General features: G+C 38.3%; 1 protein-coding gene across 1 annotated transcript; it reads left to right on the plus strand.

Moving 5' to 3' along the window:
- Nucleotides 1-575: 575 nt before the first annotated feature.
- On the plus strand, nt 576-16333 carry LOC109069351 (interferon-induced protein 44-like). Its single transcript, XM_019086081.2, has 7 exons — nt 576-1031; nt 2168-2201; nt 5059-5263; nt 14209-14355; nt 14525-14699; nt 15016-15116; nt 15329-16333. Exons 1-7 carry the CDS (start codon nt 995-997, stop codon nt 15512-15514), a joined length of 885 nt encoding a protein of 294 aa, XP_018941626.1. The 5' UTR covers nt 576-994; the 3' UTR covers nt 15515-16333.
- The last annotated feature ends 1398 nt before the right edge of the window (nt 16334-17731 follow it).

The following is a 17731-nucleotide window of genomic DNA, read 5'->3' on the forward strand; positions in this document are numbered from 1 at the left end:
CTGTTTTCCAAAAAATACCCCATTTTCCATTGGCTGGACAAAAAGAAAGCCCTACCACAAACTCATGCCAATGTTGCTCGTCAGGTTTGTTTGTTTGTTTGTGGCACAAAATAATGCTAAGATTTCTTTACAGTATAATTACCTAGATATTTTATCATGTTTTTGGTTAAAATGACAGATTTGGAGTCTTAAGGGAGAAGCATTTGTTGCTCTAGCAATTTCAAAAGTTATCAATTATTGAGACAAGTTACTAATATGTGTTTAATGTTTATGGGTATACATGCCAGGTTATTTTCTAATTTTACAAAAACAAACAAACAAACAAACAAACAAAAAACCATACACAGTTCTATAGCTTTCAACAAACCTCCTTTGGTGCCTTTCAACCCTCAAAGTCTGAGACAGCCGCCCGCGACTAAAAATAACTGTTGTTCTTTGGTATTTAATAACTTTTGAACCGCTAATCCTATTTAAATGCTTTAAAAAGTGACGTAAAGCGGAGATTCTCCGCGTTTCGGAGATATCCTATTTCTCTCATTTGGATATTCAGAGGCGCCGTAGTGTACGTGATTACGTCATCACATTCACATGACATTCCTTTCTTACTGCTCAGTGTAGAAGAAAACCAGTGTCTTTCCCTTTTAACTGAACGAACGATAGGTTAAAGCCTTTTGTTAATTGTGTGTTTGACAGGCCGTCGTTGATCCAGTGCAGAAGTGTTTGGGGCATAGGACATTATTATGTATTATGTACTAATACATTTTGTTTAAAAGTGAAAGTGAAAGGTTACAGACCGGAATGTGTAAACGAGCCCTACTTGCCACTGATGATTAGCCTGCTGTTGTCACACACGGAAGAGCACACATTCATAGCAATTATATAATTATATACATAAGCTCTTATAGTTCTTGCCTCTCTATTGAATTTACATAACTTGCGTTATCATACAGACTTGGTATTTGCAGAGAATACAAAGGAAAATCGGGGAAAAAAAATGGGAGGATCACAATCAACACAAGAAACAGATTTCGGTGAGCCGATAAATATTAAAATAACATACAAACTATATAAAATAAAACTAAATGGCATTTTGGTGTTACAAGATTTTCTTGTTTGTAAATATTATCACTTCTCATTTTTGATTTCTAAGATTTTCAGTTATGTAATGTTTTAACTGTAGTACAAATGTTATTTACTGCCTTGTTGACTACAGATCTGCTGAATTCTTAACAAATGATTGTTTGCACAGTATTCTATAACTGTAACCTCTCCACTTATTGTGTATTTTAGTTTTGTTTTTATCACGGTCGATCAGCAGGACCATGCACATTTACTTCCAATTAGACACTTTTATTGTTTTCTAAAGTTCTTTAGGGTGTATGCACACCCACAGGCTTGTTGTGTTGCAAAACCTAGACACCTGTGATAATATTCAAGCACTGAGATTATTCCAAACAGTCATTTAATGCAAATGATTTTCCGCTCCTAAATAATCTTCCCAATTGTCTTTTAGACATAGTTACATATGAATCAAATGTGACATTAAATGTTTGTAGCAGGTGTTCACTATTATTTAACTCCTAGGTACAAGTATTGATTCCATTAGTTACAAGTACTTATTCGTTGGCTATTAGTACTTATTCTTCAGATTCTAGTGCATATTTTTTAGGTACTAGTGTTTATTCTTCAGATACTAGTGCTTTATTTTTATTTTTTTTTGTACTAGTACGTAATTATTTTATTGTTAGTAACACATTTCACATTTTTGCTGTTAACTTCTGTGAGGATCTGCCATCCAGAAATTAACTCTTTCAGTTGACTAGTATGCATTCCAATTGTAACTATATATTTTTTAAATATTACTAGTAAGCATTCATGAGATACTAGTACTTATTTCTTAAATGAGTTTACTCTTCACTTGATACTAGCATATATTTAATAAATACTAAGATTTATTACTAAAAGTCTTATTACAAAAAAATGTCAACAATTTAAACAATTATTTTTAAAAAAGTACTAATAATATAAAAATAAGATATAAGGTGTGTGTGTGTGTGGGGGGGGGGGGGGGGGGGGCAATAATAATCTCTCATCTAATCTTAATTGGTAAATTTGACAGACTTCTTAAATTGATCTTTGCATATTGATATCATATTCTTTTTAACAGAATATGGCAAAGCATGGAGGGACACTCCCTGGGGGTAAGTTGGTATAAAATCTATAAATGTTTGCATATCAAATATTGTGTAATTTGCTGGATTAGACAGTTTTTAAGAATTGGTTCCTGTTTAATTCATAAATTAATTTAAACTGAAATGTTAAATGGGAATTTCAATTGGAATGGCAGGATAAGTACTGTACTGAAATCAGTGAAATTAATTACAGTCAATGGCATTCTGGAAAACTAAATGTTAGTTAAAAACAATTAAAAACAATGAAATATAAAAGAAAAAACTTCCTTTCTATCTTTTACTCCAACGTGTGCCGGAACACCACAGAACGGAGCTTGCTCCACCTTGCTGCAGGCTCCCGGCCAAGGGTACCCTGGCATTGTCCCATAAGTACTGCCAGTGTAGTGTCTATCACTTACCAATCTGTCACATTGGCTGGTCAGGACGATCCCGCCCAGGTACAGCGGTGTCCTCTTCACCTCAGTGTGAGGACAGAATTTGCACCATCAAAATGAAGAAGGGTTTCTACAACCCTTGAAAGGCGGTGGTTTCACACTGATCCTACTGTAGATCTGAGTGCTGAATCGGGCCCTTCACAGGCTCCCATTCAGGATGCTCACGGTCAAACAAATGCTCAAATGTGTCAGACACCAGGACTGGTTTGTGGCAATGGACCTGAAGGACACATACTTTCATGTCTTTATCCTTCCTCGGCACAGACCATTTCTTCAGTTTGCCTTCGAAGGTCGAGCATATCAGTAAAGGTCGTCCCTTTCGGGCTGTCCCTGTCTCTTTGCGAAGATAGCAGAGGCTGCCCTGGATTCGCATCCTCAACTACCTTGATGACTGGCTGATTCTAGCTCAGTCCATATTTTTGCGAACACCGGGACCAGGTCGTTTTACATTTGGCTCAGTTGGGACTTCAGGTCAGCTATGAGAAGAGCAAGTTCTTCCCTATGCAGAGCATCTCTTTTCTCGGTGTGGAGTTGGACTCAGTCACCATGACAGCACATCACTCTCAAGACTGTGCTAAGTCTTCAAAGTCTTTGAATTGCTTGAGTTAATTCAAGCGCAAGACAGAGGTTTCTCTGAAACCCTTTCAGAGGCTCCTGGGCAACCCTCTAAGCTGTGCACGTGCATGGCCGCACACTTCTTAGACTGTGCAGAAGAAATAATATGCCATGCAAAGGACACAGCAAAAAAATTAGTTGGGAAAGCCATTTGATTGAATTCTAGTAAATGTGAAATAATTGCAATGCTCGAGCAAACTGCTAATAGAGTTGGTGTCACTATAGAACCAGTTAGAACCAATGAATGGGGTTTACAGGTGTCATAGTAAGAGAATGATGTGCACCAAATTAATCGCTGTAGAAATCAAATACTTTAATGATTGCGGACGAAATAGCTCAACACGAGAGTCAACACAAACACAGTGACATGCTAAATAAAACGTCATCATGTTTAAAGAAGAGTGGTTTGATTAAGTGGTGAAAATAGCAGACGATGGGCACAGAACGATAAAAAAACTCAGAGACATGTACAGTCACACCCAGGTATAGTAGTTTGCAAACTCTACTACTCGAAACTATACTTAGATTACTATATAAGAATTCACGTTCACGTTTTAAAATATTTAGCTAACAGATCTCCGTTTAAATGCTTCAGTTTGTTTTCTATTCTATTCTAATCTAACAGTTTAAATGCTTTAGTTTGTTTTTATATTGTTACTAGAATAAACCTAATAAATAATTGACTTAAAAATGAGCAATATCTGCTTAATTTTTTTCATATTATATTATATTGTATTATTTCATAATACATCATATAATATAATATTATATTATTACAAAGAATTGAACTGTTTTGATTTTTTTTAATTATTATTATTTTTCATAGAATTTCTTGGTAACAGCACGGGAAAAAAAAAAAATCTCAGGTAACCATATATTGTGCATTATTTAGTTACATCAAGGGTCAAATCAAATATAAATAGCACATTAAAGTTAAAAGTTTTTGTGTGTGCACTGTACAGTTCTGTTATAAAGAATGTTTTTGCTCAAGTGGCCGAAATGTACACCCAATACAGAAAAGTTTTGCTCAGCAAGAAAAAGAAAATTAGAGGGAACATTGCTCCTGGGGCATATGGCATCCGCAGCCACAGTTATGGCGTTAGGGTTGATGCATATGAGACCACTACAGCGTTGGCTTCAGGTGTGGTCTTGGGTCAGTGCTTTCCTTTTTACAACAAGGCCTTGAAAAGCGCCTTCTCGGCCTCCATTCTGAATGTTTATGTGGCTGCTATATAGCAAATCATAACCCTGTGGATGTCAGGTCTTTGGGGAAGCATGACCTGATAGTTAGGTTTCTGAGAGGTGCCCGGAGTTTGAATCCCACAACTCTGTACTGACCGCTGATTTGGCCAAGATGCTACCTCAGCTCCTCTGAATAAAACTAAAGTACAGCTTGCATACGGACGGTCTTATATACCCCTATATACGAGCATGGCCTTACATGAAAGTTCTGCATGCCAATTTTCATTGCCCTATTCTGATACTCTCAGAGGTGATTGGGACTTTCAAGGATGACCCCCATACTGTCGTTCCAACATGTCTTCATTCCCTCCATCAGGGAATGAGGGTTACCGTAACCAAGACGTTACTCTTGGCAGCATTTCAAACATTGATTATAATCTATAAATTTCTGTTTCATTTCCTTTCATATTAATTCTCTGTCCTTAAATTGAAAGTTGAATTACAATTCTACATCCTTTTTGCTATCTCATTTAAAATTTAGGAATTTAACTGAAATGACTAAGGCATTCTCAATTTAATTCTGAAGGACACACAATTGTAGTTTACTAAATGTATGCTACTTTGTTTTTGAACAGAGAGAAAGGTCATTTGGAGAAAACACTGAAAGACTTTGGGCTGTGCGATCCAAATATTAAGCATGCAAGGATCCTAGTAGTTGGAGAAATTGGAGCAGGAAAGTCCAGCTTCATCAACTCAGTCAATAGTGTTTTCCAAGGAAGAATCACAAATGAAGCCCTTGTTAACAAAACAACTGACACTAGCAGAACCTTCACAAAATTAGTAAGTATATGAACATACTTATGAGGATTACATTTCTACATTTAAATTAGTAAGTGGTTTATACAATTTTATAAATGGCTTGCGCATTGTTTATGCATTATAAACCTTTAGAAATAACTGCCTGTTGCAAACCCTTGGATCCGTGTTTCCCTAGATTCACCATGACAACGCGATGTATTCAAACAGCATCTTTATTCTGTACACCGTGCAATGACTCACAGCACCTCACAGCACTGTGAAAACTGTATTAACCCATACAAATGACAAAATTTATAATTTAAACATAGACTCATATGTGTATGAAAGTTTGTTGAGGTGCGGATCTTTAACTAGGTGACAACCGCTACAGATTGTTCAGGCAGAACAATAAATCACTTGGTCCATGTCCACAATAAAGTTCTTTACTGTTGTCTTTTGCTTCATACATCAGTATGGGTGTGTGGTTTTATAAATGAACAATAATAGCAATAATGAATATACAGTAGATACAATGAGGCAGAAACATTACTGAACAAAATAGAGTAATGCAATAGCATAAAGATAAGGACATATTTATACAAGTCCAGCAGCTGTACATTTACCTCAGGTTTATGCACATATTCCTTTAGATAAATTTACATAATATTATATTACATAATATTCAAGAAGTAACATTCAAAATCTAATTCAGCGTGTTTTATGCTGAAATGAATATGCGATCGAGCTTATGTGTGCATTGACTACCTCAAAGGAATAAACGAACTTTTAGAAGTGCAATATAACATAGCAGCAACTAAATCTACCAATATATACATGAAAGAGTATATAATTACTTACTTTTAAGATGTACGCACACAGTATGAACAAAAATACGCTAGAAATCGGACCAGATCAGCACAGAGATCACTACAAAACTGCTGTAGGATTTAGCAACATAGTAACATGTCGGGGCATGAACACATTTGACTGACATTCAGTTCTCCCGATCTAAACCAATGAAATTACAGGAATGATAGTCAGGTGATTCAGAAATAATATGTATATCCTAAAGTGCAACAAATTAAATGTCCAGCAGATGGCACCAGCGTCATTAAATCTTAGCCTTTTGTACAGCCGCCCCCAAATTTGTTTAACAAATTTGTAAATAATGAAAAGGCTCATTAATCTTTGTTGGTGTCATCAGGTAGGGCAGGCAATTTAATCAGATGAGCCACAGGTCTTGTGTAACTTTTGTCTTTGACATTCACTACAGCTGTGCGAACTCGTCCATCTTGTCCAGGAATTACTTTGGCTACAGTACCTATTTGCCATAGGGCTCTTGGTGCTTGTTGGTCCACAATCATCACAACTTCACCAGTTTGAAGGTTTTCCGATTCTCTTTGCCATTTTTGTCGTCGCTGCATGTCTGGGAGGTAATGCCGTATGAAACAATTCCAGAAGTTATCAATTAGAATCTGGCTGTGACGCCATCTCCTACGACTGAGCATTTCTGATTCCGAATAGACAACTTGTGGTAATGCAGAGGTTGGACGTCCCATAAGGAGGGAATTAGGTGTCATAGGGTCTATATCTGCTATGTCTGAGGAAACATATCCCAATGGCCTGGAGTTTAATATGCCCTCGACTTCCACAAGTACCGTGATCAGTACTTCCTCTGGCACGGATTGAGAACCAAGAGAGGTGCGCAGTGCAGTCTTGATAGACCTAACCTCTCTCTCCCACGATCCTCCAAAATGCGGTGCATTTGGTGGGTTTAGACGGAAATGGATCTGTTGAGAAGCCAGATGCTCTTTCAAGGCTGGGTGAAGTCTACTGAAGGCATTCTGAAGTTCTGTGCTGCCTCCCTTGAAGTTTGTACCGTGGTCAGAGAGCACTTCATATGGTTTCCCTGTGTGAGCTATGAACCTTCTTAACGACATAAGAAAGGAGTCTGTGTCAATGCTCGATAGAAGCTCAATATGAACAGCTTTGGTAGTAAGGCACTTGTACAGTATTCCCCAACGTTTTTCACATCTACGTCCAAACTTAACCTGGAAGGGACCAAAACAATCAATGCCTGTCGAATAGAAAGCTGGACAAAACAGTCTAAGATTAGACTGGGGAAGATCTGCCATCATGGGGATTTCTGGCTTCCCTCGCCATTTCTTACATTCAAAGCAGCTGCGCTGGTGCTTTTTAACTGCCTCTCTGCATCTTATGATCCAATATTTCCGTCTCAGTTCTGCGAACACACGCTCGGGTCCTGGATGTGACAGGATGTTATCGTAATGTTGAATCAGAAGCTTTACAAGAGGGTGAGATGGATCTAAGACAATGGGGTGGACTGTATTTGAGTCCAAATGGTTACATCTGCGAAGGCGTCCACCTACTCTGACTAATTTGGCTTTGTGATCATACTCTGGTGCTAGAGTAAGAAGACGACTAGAGTGAGATACAGGTTTACCTAACTGGAGTTGGGCTGTTTCCTCTGGGAAGCTTTCAACTTGAGAACGTCTCAGAAGTTCCTGTTCAGCTTGTGTGTAGTCGTCAGCAGAGAGTTCACTTTTGTCTGCTGCCCCATGAAGGTAAATAGCAGTAGCCTTAATCAGATCTTGAAGTGAATTGTACTGAGATATATCTGGAACATCAGTTTGGCTGGAGGATAGCGCTCCACAGAAAGTAGAACTGCGGTGTTCTTGAATATCATCACCTACAGCATCAAGTGGCTGTTTGGGCCAAATACTAACTGGCTGAGTTAAGAACTGTGGACCTTGATTCCAGCGGCTTTGTGTTGTAAGTTTAGAGAGAGTGAGTCCTCTGGTAATGTCGTCAGCTGGGTTCAGCTCTGAATTGATATAACGCCAGGCTTTTGGGTCTGTAAGATCTTGTATCTCAGCCACCCACGTTCCGACAAACACCTTGTAGTTGCATGAGTCTGACTGAAGCCAAGTCAATACAGTTGTGGAGTCAGTCCAGTATAGTTCTTGATCAATTTTGATGGTCAGTTCTTTCCTCAGAGTGGCAGCCAGCTGAGCGCCAGTCAGGGCAGCACAGAGTTCGAGTCGTGGTATAGACTGTTGTCGTTTGGGTTCCACTCTCGATCTCGCCGCGACAAATGAAACTTGAGTCTCGCCATGTTTATCACTTGTACTGATATATGCAACTGATCCGTATGCACGTTCCGATGCATCACAGAATACATGAAGAGTGCGTCTGCTAACTGATAGATCAGTATTTGGTTTGGTATAGCATCTTGGAAATGTGACATGTGGTAATTGTGACAGCTCACTTTGCCAGGTCAACCAGGCCTGAAGTAGATCTTTGGGAAGATCTGGGTCGTCCCATTCACGTTTCTTGTCCCATAAACGCTGGATAATAATTTTGGCTCTTGTTGTGAATGGAATTAAGAAGCCTAATGGGTCATATTGGCTTGCAAGGGTTTTGTAGATGTTCCTCAATGTTGGTACAGAATTTTCCTGGTTTTTGTATCTGTAACCAAGAACATCTGAAGAGCACTGCCAGCGTAGGCCCAGAGTCATTTCCTGTGGGTCTGCTCCACTTTGAGTGAACCAAAGGTGACTGTTTGCAGATTTCAGCTCATCCTGGAAATGAGCGATTACTGATGGAGTGTTGGTGGCCCACTGTCTCAATTCAAAGCCGCCCTCTGAAAGGAGTTTCTGCATCTTGGTTACAAGAGTCTGTGCTTCATCAGCTGATGGAAAACTTTGCAGCCAGTTGTCAACATAAAAGTTGTGCTCTACTGAGGCATGCACATTCTCTTCTGGTTTGCTGTGGTCATTTACATGTTTCTGCAATGCAAATGTTGCGCAACAGGGGCTGCAGACTGTTCCAAAAGGCAATACCTGCCACTCATAAACAGTGGGCGCTCTTCCCTGTTCCAAGTTTCTCCAAAGGAAACGGAGAAAGGGTTTATCCTCATTCAGCAGACCCACCTGGTGGAACATTCCTTTTATATCACTGCTAATAGCGACAGCATTTTCTCTGAAGCGCAGAAGTACTCCTAAGAGGGTTGGTCCAAGTGTAGGGCCAGGCAGAAGATGGTCATTTAAGCTTGTTCCTGTGTGCTTAAATGAGCAGTTGAAGACAATTCTGTGTTTTTTCATTGTGTAGAACAATGTGATGTGGTATGTACCATGTTTGATGGCTTTTCTCTGCCTCCTCTGGTGTCAGTTTCGAGATGTAACCAGCATTTTCAAGTTTTTTGCACTTCATTAATGTACACTGATGCAAGATCTGTGTTCTGCAAAAGGCGTTTTTCTGTGCTTCTTAAATGAGCTGTTACTGCTTCTTTAGTTGATTGCAAAGGTGGAAGATTTCCTTTCCAGAGGAGGGGTGTTGCATACCTTTGACTGTCTCTGATTGCCACCCTGATTGTTTTCTCCTCAAGAATTTGCACTGCTTCTGTGTCTTGCCTTGATCTTGTGATCAATTTCTCACTCCTGTACGGAAGTGTGTCCATTTGCCACAATTTCTGTACATTGTTGAACAGTTCGGCTTCTGGTGACAAAGTGGAGGTTAATAGACACTGCTGTGGTGAGAGCTGACTGGAAAGGAATTTTGAGGGGCCCTGCAGAGTCCACCCAAGTCTGGTTTTCACAGCGGCAGGACCACCAGGAGGTCCGAGACGTACTGGCTCTGTGGCTGTGATTAAATGCGGGTAATCTGAGCCAATGAGTAAGAGTGGTTGAGCCTGCTGCAGCTGGGGAATAGGCAGACCTTGTAGATGTCTGTATTTCTTTTGCAGCAACTTAACAGGATAAGTATGTTTCGCGAGGCTCAGTTCTTTGGCTGTGAAAGCTCTTTCAATGGTAAAGGATTTGTTTGGCTGAAATACAGAGGCTACTGAGAATGAAACAGCCGCCCGGTGAAGGGTTTGTTCGGTTGATATACAGCTGCTGGAGGGCTATATCTTCAGGAAGTCCTTGAAGTTCAAGTTGCTGTGCTGCTTCATACAGTAACATTGTCCTCTCTGAACCGTCATCCAGAATGGCATATGTGTCAAGTTCCTTCTCACCATTTCTCAAGATCACTCGACTGACCTTCAAAAGAACTTTACTGCTTGCAGTTGGTCTGTCCAGATACAAAGTCTCTACTTCTGAGTTCACAAGACAACTGTTTTCTGCTGAAGCTTGTTTTTCATGTTTAACTTTGGCATTGAAGTCATGCAGTATTTCTAAATGTATTTTTCCACATTTTTTGCATTTGGCTTTAAGATTACATTGTGAGATCTGGTGATCACGGCCACACTTAAAGCACTTCTGATTTGACTTCAGCCAGGACTCCACTTGATCTTGATTCAGCAGTTTGAAATTAGCGCACTGGTTGAAGTAATGCTGTACAGTGTTGCAGAAGGGGCAGTACTTTGTTGGTTTCTCCTTCTTGAATGCTGTAGCACTTGCCGGTTTACTCTGCTCACCACCATGCAAGACAGTAGCAAATCGTTGAACTGGTTTGAAGTTCCTTTGCTGGTCTCTCTGTGGCTGAGAGTAGACTCTGCTTACATTACTAGCATACTGTGTCTCATCCTCTTTTATTCTGAGCTCGTATTCAAGCCAGTCGCTAAGTTCTATCAGTGTTGGAACTGGGATTTGAATGGGGTTGACAAACCTTCTGAAGTTTGCTTTAAGATCATGAGGCAGTTTGGCAAGAAGACGTGAAACATGAGACCCACATTTGAGTTCTGTCCATCCTTTAGCTCCAAGTTGGTCCAACATTCCAACTAATGCGCGCACTTTGAGAGCAAACATTCTAAAGGATTTAATGTCGCCACTCCTGATTTTTGGGCCATCCATCAATTCTGCAATTCTTTGTAGTGCGAGTTGATGTGGTTGACCATAAAGTGCAGTTAGAGACCTCATGGTGTTGGTGTATGGGTACCTGCTGTTGACATACGAGTCTGCAATGAGCAAAGCATTCTCCTGTTTCAGATGATCAACGAGTATTTGGTACTTGAAACGTTCTGTAGCCTCAACAGGTAGCAAATTCTCCAGTGCAATTTTGAGTCGTGCAAACTCTCTGGGATCCTCACTGCTAAAATTAGGAATGGTGGGAATGGGACCTCTGTAGGTGGGCTCTACATGAGGATAAGTAGGAGAAGGAGGACGCACTGGGTGGTATGGCTGATATGTTTCAGGCTGAGCATAATCTGTGTACTGTCGTGGGGTCAAGAATCTCGATTTGTCTGCAGGAGTAGGAGCTGATCGACCATAGCAGTCTGAGTGTCTCTCATAGCATGCATGGTGAGCTAATGTATCCCTTGGCATAAGTCTCTCATCTTGGTAGACTGGACTTGTAACCGAATAACCATGATGAGGTTGCTGATAACCGTGTGGTTCGGTGGAAGGGAAATAGCTGACGGGTCTGCTGTTCAGACTATGATCTTTATAAGTCCCATAAGTAGCTACTGTCTCTTGGCTGTAGTCCTGAGGCATAAACTGAACAGCTGTGGAAGATTGGCTGCGATCTCTTTGATCAGTGGACAAATAGTTATGGCCTCTGTGGTCTATGTTGTAGTAATCACGTAGTCTGTCTACATGCCTAATGCCAAGATGAGGATATGTTGCATCTTCTTGATTAGCTAACTTGTGCTGGGCTTGAGTTGGTTCATAAGGAGAGAAAGGATGATTTGAAGTTAGCAGATTTGCAGAGCCTGGTAGCCTCAGTTCTTTTAGGTTGTCAGTGAGATAATCAATCTCTTTGTGACTGACTGAATGAGAATGCAAAAGGTCTCTTTGTGAATCTACAGGCAGTGCCCTCATGGGCTGAGGAAGATCGTCTTGATCGCTAAGCAGAACTGGTCTGCCCTCAGTGGCTGCTGTATATGGACTTGAAGAGAGAACTCTTTGATCTGCATCAATTATTCGCCTTGGAGAAGTCCGAGTACGGGGCTTTGGCTGTGGCAGTGGCTGCGGCAAACCCTGATATGTCTCCACAAATGAGCTTCTTTCATTTGATCCAGTGCTCATACTTTTCGTTGGTTCTGGTCCGCTTTCAGTACATGGGAACTTTTACCTGGTTCAGGTCCAGTTGCACCATTTGTGGGCTGTTCATCAGAATGAAGTGGCTCACATGGCATTGTGTAGTCAACATAGAAGTCATCTAAGTATCTTGGTGGGATGACTTGTCGACGTGGTCGAACTGCTGGTAAATCTGAAGTAGCCTGTCTTTCTATTCTGGACATGGTGATGCTGTAGTAGCTGCCGATCCGGCTCGAAGGACCAAATTTTGTATGAAAGTTTGTTGAGGTGCGGATCTTTAACTAGGTGACAACCGCTACAGATTGTTCAGGCAGAACAATAAATCACTTGGTCCATGTCCACAATAAAGTTCTTTACTGTTGTCTTTTGCTTCATACATCAGTATGGGTGTGTGGTTCTATAAATGAACAATAATAGCAATAATGAATATACAGTAGATACAATGAGGCAGAAACATTACTGAACAAAATAGAGTAATGCAATAGCATAAAGATAAGGACATATTTATACAAGTCCAGCAGCTGTACATTTACCTCAGGTTTATGCACATATTCCTTTAGATAAATTTACATAATATTATATTACATAATATTCAAGAAGTAACATTCAAAATCTAATTCAGCGTGTTTTATGCTGAAATGAATATGCGATCGAGCTTATGTATGCATTGACTACCTCAAAGGAATAAACGAACTTTTAGAAGTGCAATATAACATAGCAGCAACTAAATCTACCAATATATACATGAAAGAGTATATAATTACTTACTTTTAAGATGTACGCACACAGTATGAACAAAAATACGCTAGAAATCGGACCAGATCAGCACGGAGATCACTACAAAACTGCCGTAGGATTTAGCAACATAGTAACATGTCGGGGCATGAACACATTTGACTGACATTCAGTTCTCCCGATCTAAACCAATGAAATTACAGGAATGATAGTCAGGTGATTCAGAAATAATATGTATATCCTAAAGTGCAACAAATTAAATGTCCAGCAGATGGCACCAGCGTCATTAAATCTTAGCCTTTTGTACCATATGCATGTTGAATTGCATAAATAAGCATAACAATCAACACATTACATTGCACAACAAACATTAATTTATACATGCATTTCTTTAATTACAATCAACATTCCTTGCTACACTCACCAAGGAATGCAAATCAAATATGATAATCCTTTCATCATCATCAAACATGTATTAAGTTCACTTCAAAATGATGTAAGTATAAAATCCACATTAAAACAATTTAGGCTCAAACAATCAGTGTCAAACATTCATGCCCGCCCGCCAACTTATTAAGCTCACAAGCCCATCTGATCACTATGGTGTCCGAGAAGGACAATTTCAGCATAAGTGTTCGCAATTTCTGGTTACAATTCATACATGCATCAAAGACATTCAAGATACAGAAAATTTATCAAATTGCAAAATAAATTACACAAACATCTTCAATATTTCATAACCTAATCAATACTTGCTTCTTACATTAAGACCATACAGTATTTCAAATGGTCCCTTAAATTGCCTATTTAGTCCAATTTGTAAGGAAATGTGTATGCAAATATAATGTTTTTAATAAGCATATGTGAAAGAGATTATGGATGTCCCATTACTCAGTTTTTAATTTTTTCACTCTTCCTTATAAAAATTTTCTGAAAAAAAAAAAAAAAAACATGCTCTCAGATGCAGTGCTTTAGACAGTGACTGACAAATTGTCCTCCAAAATTTTCTAAACAATCGCAGCTTTCTTTGCCAATCCCCACATATAACCAGTGGTAGAAATGACTGAGATTCACTGGTGGGACCTTAATTGGAGAGGTTTTTTTTTCTCTGTCTCGTCATTCTGAGGCACTTTCATTTGAGCAGAGTCTATTCTAATAGAAATTTTGGTCTCTGGTTCATGCATGTTTACATTAATTGAATTGAAATTGACAAAAATATATTTACATGTCACATTCATGATTTATATCTTGCAGTACAAAACCTATTACATAAGAAATGGACAATCTCTTATGCCTTTTGTCTTAACTGACACCATGGGCATAGAGTCTGAAAATTTACATGGCATACATCAAGAGGACATTGTGAAAGCCATGGAGGGCTGCATAAAGGAAAGATACAAAGTGAGACCTATTGCTTTACATTAACTCACATGAACTTGAAATGTTAACTTGAGATAAAATCTTGAAATGTTATTCCAAATATTCTCCATAATTGTTGTTTTTGATTTATATGAATCACTTGGATATAACCAGATCCCTTATAATCTCTGTAATACATTTTTTTTTAAAGTTCAATCCAGAATCTCCAATTACTCCTCAAGATAACAGCTACAGAAGTAATCCAAGCCTTCAGGATCAGACATACTGCCTTGTCTTTGTCATTGCAGCTGACAAAATCTCAATGGCAGCTGATGATAATATCTATAAGAAAGTGAAACATATTAAGAGTAAGGCAGATGAACTAGGTGAGTATAAAAGAAAATGTTGGAGATGGTCTTCATTATCTTTGTCATAGTAAATGGACTACTTGCACAACCACTTACGTGTTCTACTTAATAGGCTCAGGAGTTTCCAGTAATAGCATCTACTGTACATACAGACAGTTACACAGGAGAATGCAAACTGTTGCTAACTTTTAGGGCTGTCAGTTGATTAAAACTAAAGAAAATGTATCTTCACTTGTCCCTGAACATGTTCTGATATTCATACAACAAGTCATACATCATGACATCAACTAAAACACACAATCAACAAACATTTGTATTTATGATCATTCAACAGAAATTCCTCAGGTAATGATCCTGACCAGGCCGGATGAAGCATGTCCACTGGTAAAACAAAACATAAGGAAAGTCTACACTAGCAAGAAGATAAAAGAGAAGGTAATTGCATTGATATCATGTTAAAAGCATTCTGTCCTTTATTTTTCTGTACAAAGCAGAATTAAACATGACCCCCCTGCTTCTGTTACACTTGAAGTTACAAACTGAAATTTTGGTTTAAAAGTTAAATTTTTTCCTAATTACATTTTTGAATGTAATGCATAGGGTTACACATGCACATCATAAATGACTGTATGTTTGTTATTTTTCAGTTGGAGGAGTGCTCTGCACATACAGGCATCTCGGTGAGTCACATCTTCCCTGTGAAGTGCTACCATGAGGAAATTGATACACAAGATGACATGGATGTACTGATTCTGAGGGCATTTAAACATATTGTGCATATGGCAAATGATGCATTGAGATTGAAGTGCAATGAAAAAGAAAATTCTGAATGAAGTCTGTCAGATTTTAGAGAGGTTGCACCTTAATCCTGCACATTCTGTTAAATCAGGACACATTCATTGACACATTTATTAAAGCCACAATGAAACAGATATAGAGGAAAATCTTTTCTTATGTATTGTAGTTGTAAAGCATTACAATGAAAAAATGTAGGGTGTGGGGACTTGATTTTATCAGTTGTTGATTGGTTGTTGAGATGTGGGTGTTGCACTCGAAAGTGGAGGTAGATGAGCATGAGCTTGCAGGAGAGGGGTTAAGTGTATTAGATGATTGGAGAAGTCCGTTATATATCAATACATCAGCAATGAAGGTAATTTCCCCCAAAGATATTCAGTTATAACATTTTTAATTAAACATTAGACAGTTAAAAAAAGAGACAGAAACAATTGTTCACAATAAGATCTATAACAGATAATTATATAAAAGATTATTTGCAATTGCTCTTTTTCTTTTTGTGAATGTCTTGTATTTTTGTCATGTATGTGCTTTCAGATGTTTTGCACACATGTATAACTGCATATATTCTATAGTTTGTAAATTACAAACATGAATGGTATGCTAAGTGATTTGTTGTGGATATTCATGTATGTGCTACAGAATTATTGGAACAATTTATTGGCACAATTAGCCTATTGTGATTAAACATTTTTAATCACATAAACGTTACATATGAATGTATATTGATTATAACCTTGACACCAATATTACTGTAAGACGTGTTATAAACATATGTCTGTATGCAATGTAGCTTTAATTATGTATTTTCTTATAATGCTTTTGAGATTTTCGTAATAAAATATCCAATAACCACTTGCACAGTGTTATATATTTCATGCAGTTCTGCAGTAAATCCAACCAATGCACACAAGCAATAATGCTCCTACAAAAATTAGCCATGGTATATGCTACACTAACCATAGCTTAACCATGTTGTTTAAATTTGGTATACCATTAGACAAATGGTAAACTGCAAAAAAAAAAAAAAAACTTCACTTTTACTATAGTAAAACCATGGTTATTTTTCGTAAGGTTGTTTATCTGTCAAATTCATTTAAAACTGTAAATTCAACAGGTATAAAATATGATCATTAAGAGAAAAATGTGAAGACAAGCACTGGACCTCGGCAGGTTAGTGGGGAAATAGGCCTATATTTATTATTCAGAATGCATATTTGGAAGAGAAATATATTCAAAGGAACATTTCAGCAGGTTGAAGATAATTCATGTTAACACAGAGAATTTTTAAACAATTCCACCCCTAAAACGTAGTATAATCTGCTTTCTCATAAGAAACAGTCTGGGTGTATGTAAGTGCTCTAAATGCTGAATGGAAACTCCCGAGCAGTACTGAGAGCACGGAAGTAGTTGTGCAAGTAGTCCATAAAACCATTGCTTGTCATGGTAACTAGAGGCCCACTGCCTTTTTGGGGTGTTGCTCTTTGGTGGGTTGTCTACAGAACTCATACACATTGTTTGCTTTTTTGGGTGAGAAGGTTTGCTGGATTAGTCATTAAATATAATGTTATATATAGCAAATAAAATAAAGTTCTTTACAGGGTTTTTGGTTACAGAAATTTAATTTATAAAATATGATGCTGAAATCATATCAAGATCTTTTAATATAAACATACAGTGTGCAGTTTCAGTCACACTTTATTTTAAAGTCCTATTCTCACTATTAACTGACTATTAGCTACAACTTTTGCCTCAATAAAAATTCTAATAATAATGAATAAAATGAAATAAAAAGACTATAGCATGAGGATGTTTGCATTTAGATTTGCTGTTATCTCCTGTCATGAGTGCTGCATTTGTAAAAGATGCAGTCTCAAGACAAGACGCAGCCATTCTGCTACACTTCATCCAGATGTATTTGAACATGAACAGATAGAACACAAGAACACATGCCGTGTAAATGTCTGCTGTCAGTAAGTTTGTCCTGTAGTAGCAGCTGAGATAGAGTTTGAAACAAAGCAAAGCGTTTCTTGAGGTATTTATGTACAGTTGTTTACTTCTGATAGGTTGGATGGCAGAATAATTGGCAGTTTTTGGTTGGATGGCTGAGAGAGCTTGAGACTATGGGATTGTTCAAAGTATCTCTGTAATTTTCCATTAAGGACGATTGACCTCACTTTCAGTTCACTTAAAATAATGGTGTCTGACGTCCCATTTTTCTAGTCACTGTGGCTGGGTTGCATAAATCCATGACC

This window comes from Cyprinus carpio, chromosome A1 (genome assembly GCF_018340385.1).
Source record: "Cyprinus carpio isolate SPL01 chromosome A1, ASM1834038v1, whole genome shotgun sequence".
NCBI lineage: Eukaryota > Metazoa > Chordata > Actinopteri > Cypriniformes > Cyprinidae > Cyprinus > Cyprinus carpio.

Excerpts from the sequence above, each read along its gene's own strand:
- LOC109069351 (XM_019086081.2), top strand. The coding sequence starts at position 995 with ATGGGAGGATCACAATCAACACAAGAAACAGATTTCG. Across the intron at positions 14,356-14,524 it reads GCATAAAGGAAAGATACAAA|TTCAATCCAGAATCTCCAAT; the intron begins GTGAGACCTATT and ends TTTTTTTTAAAG. Across the intron at positions 15,117-15,328 it reads GCAAGAAGATAAAAGAGAAG|TTGGAGGAGTGCTCTGCACA; the intron begins GTAATTGCATTG and ends GTTATTTTTCAG.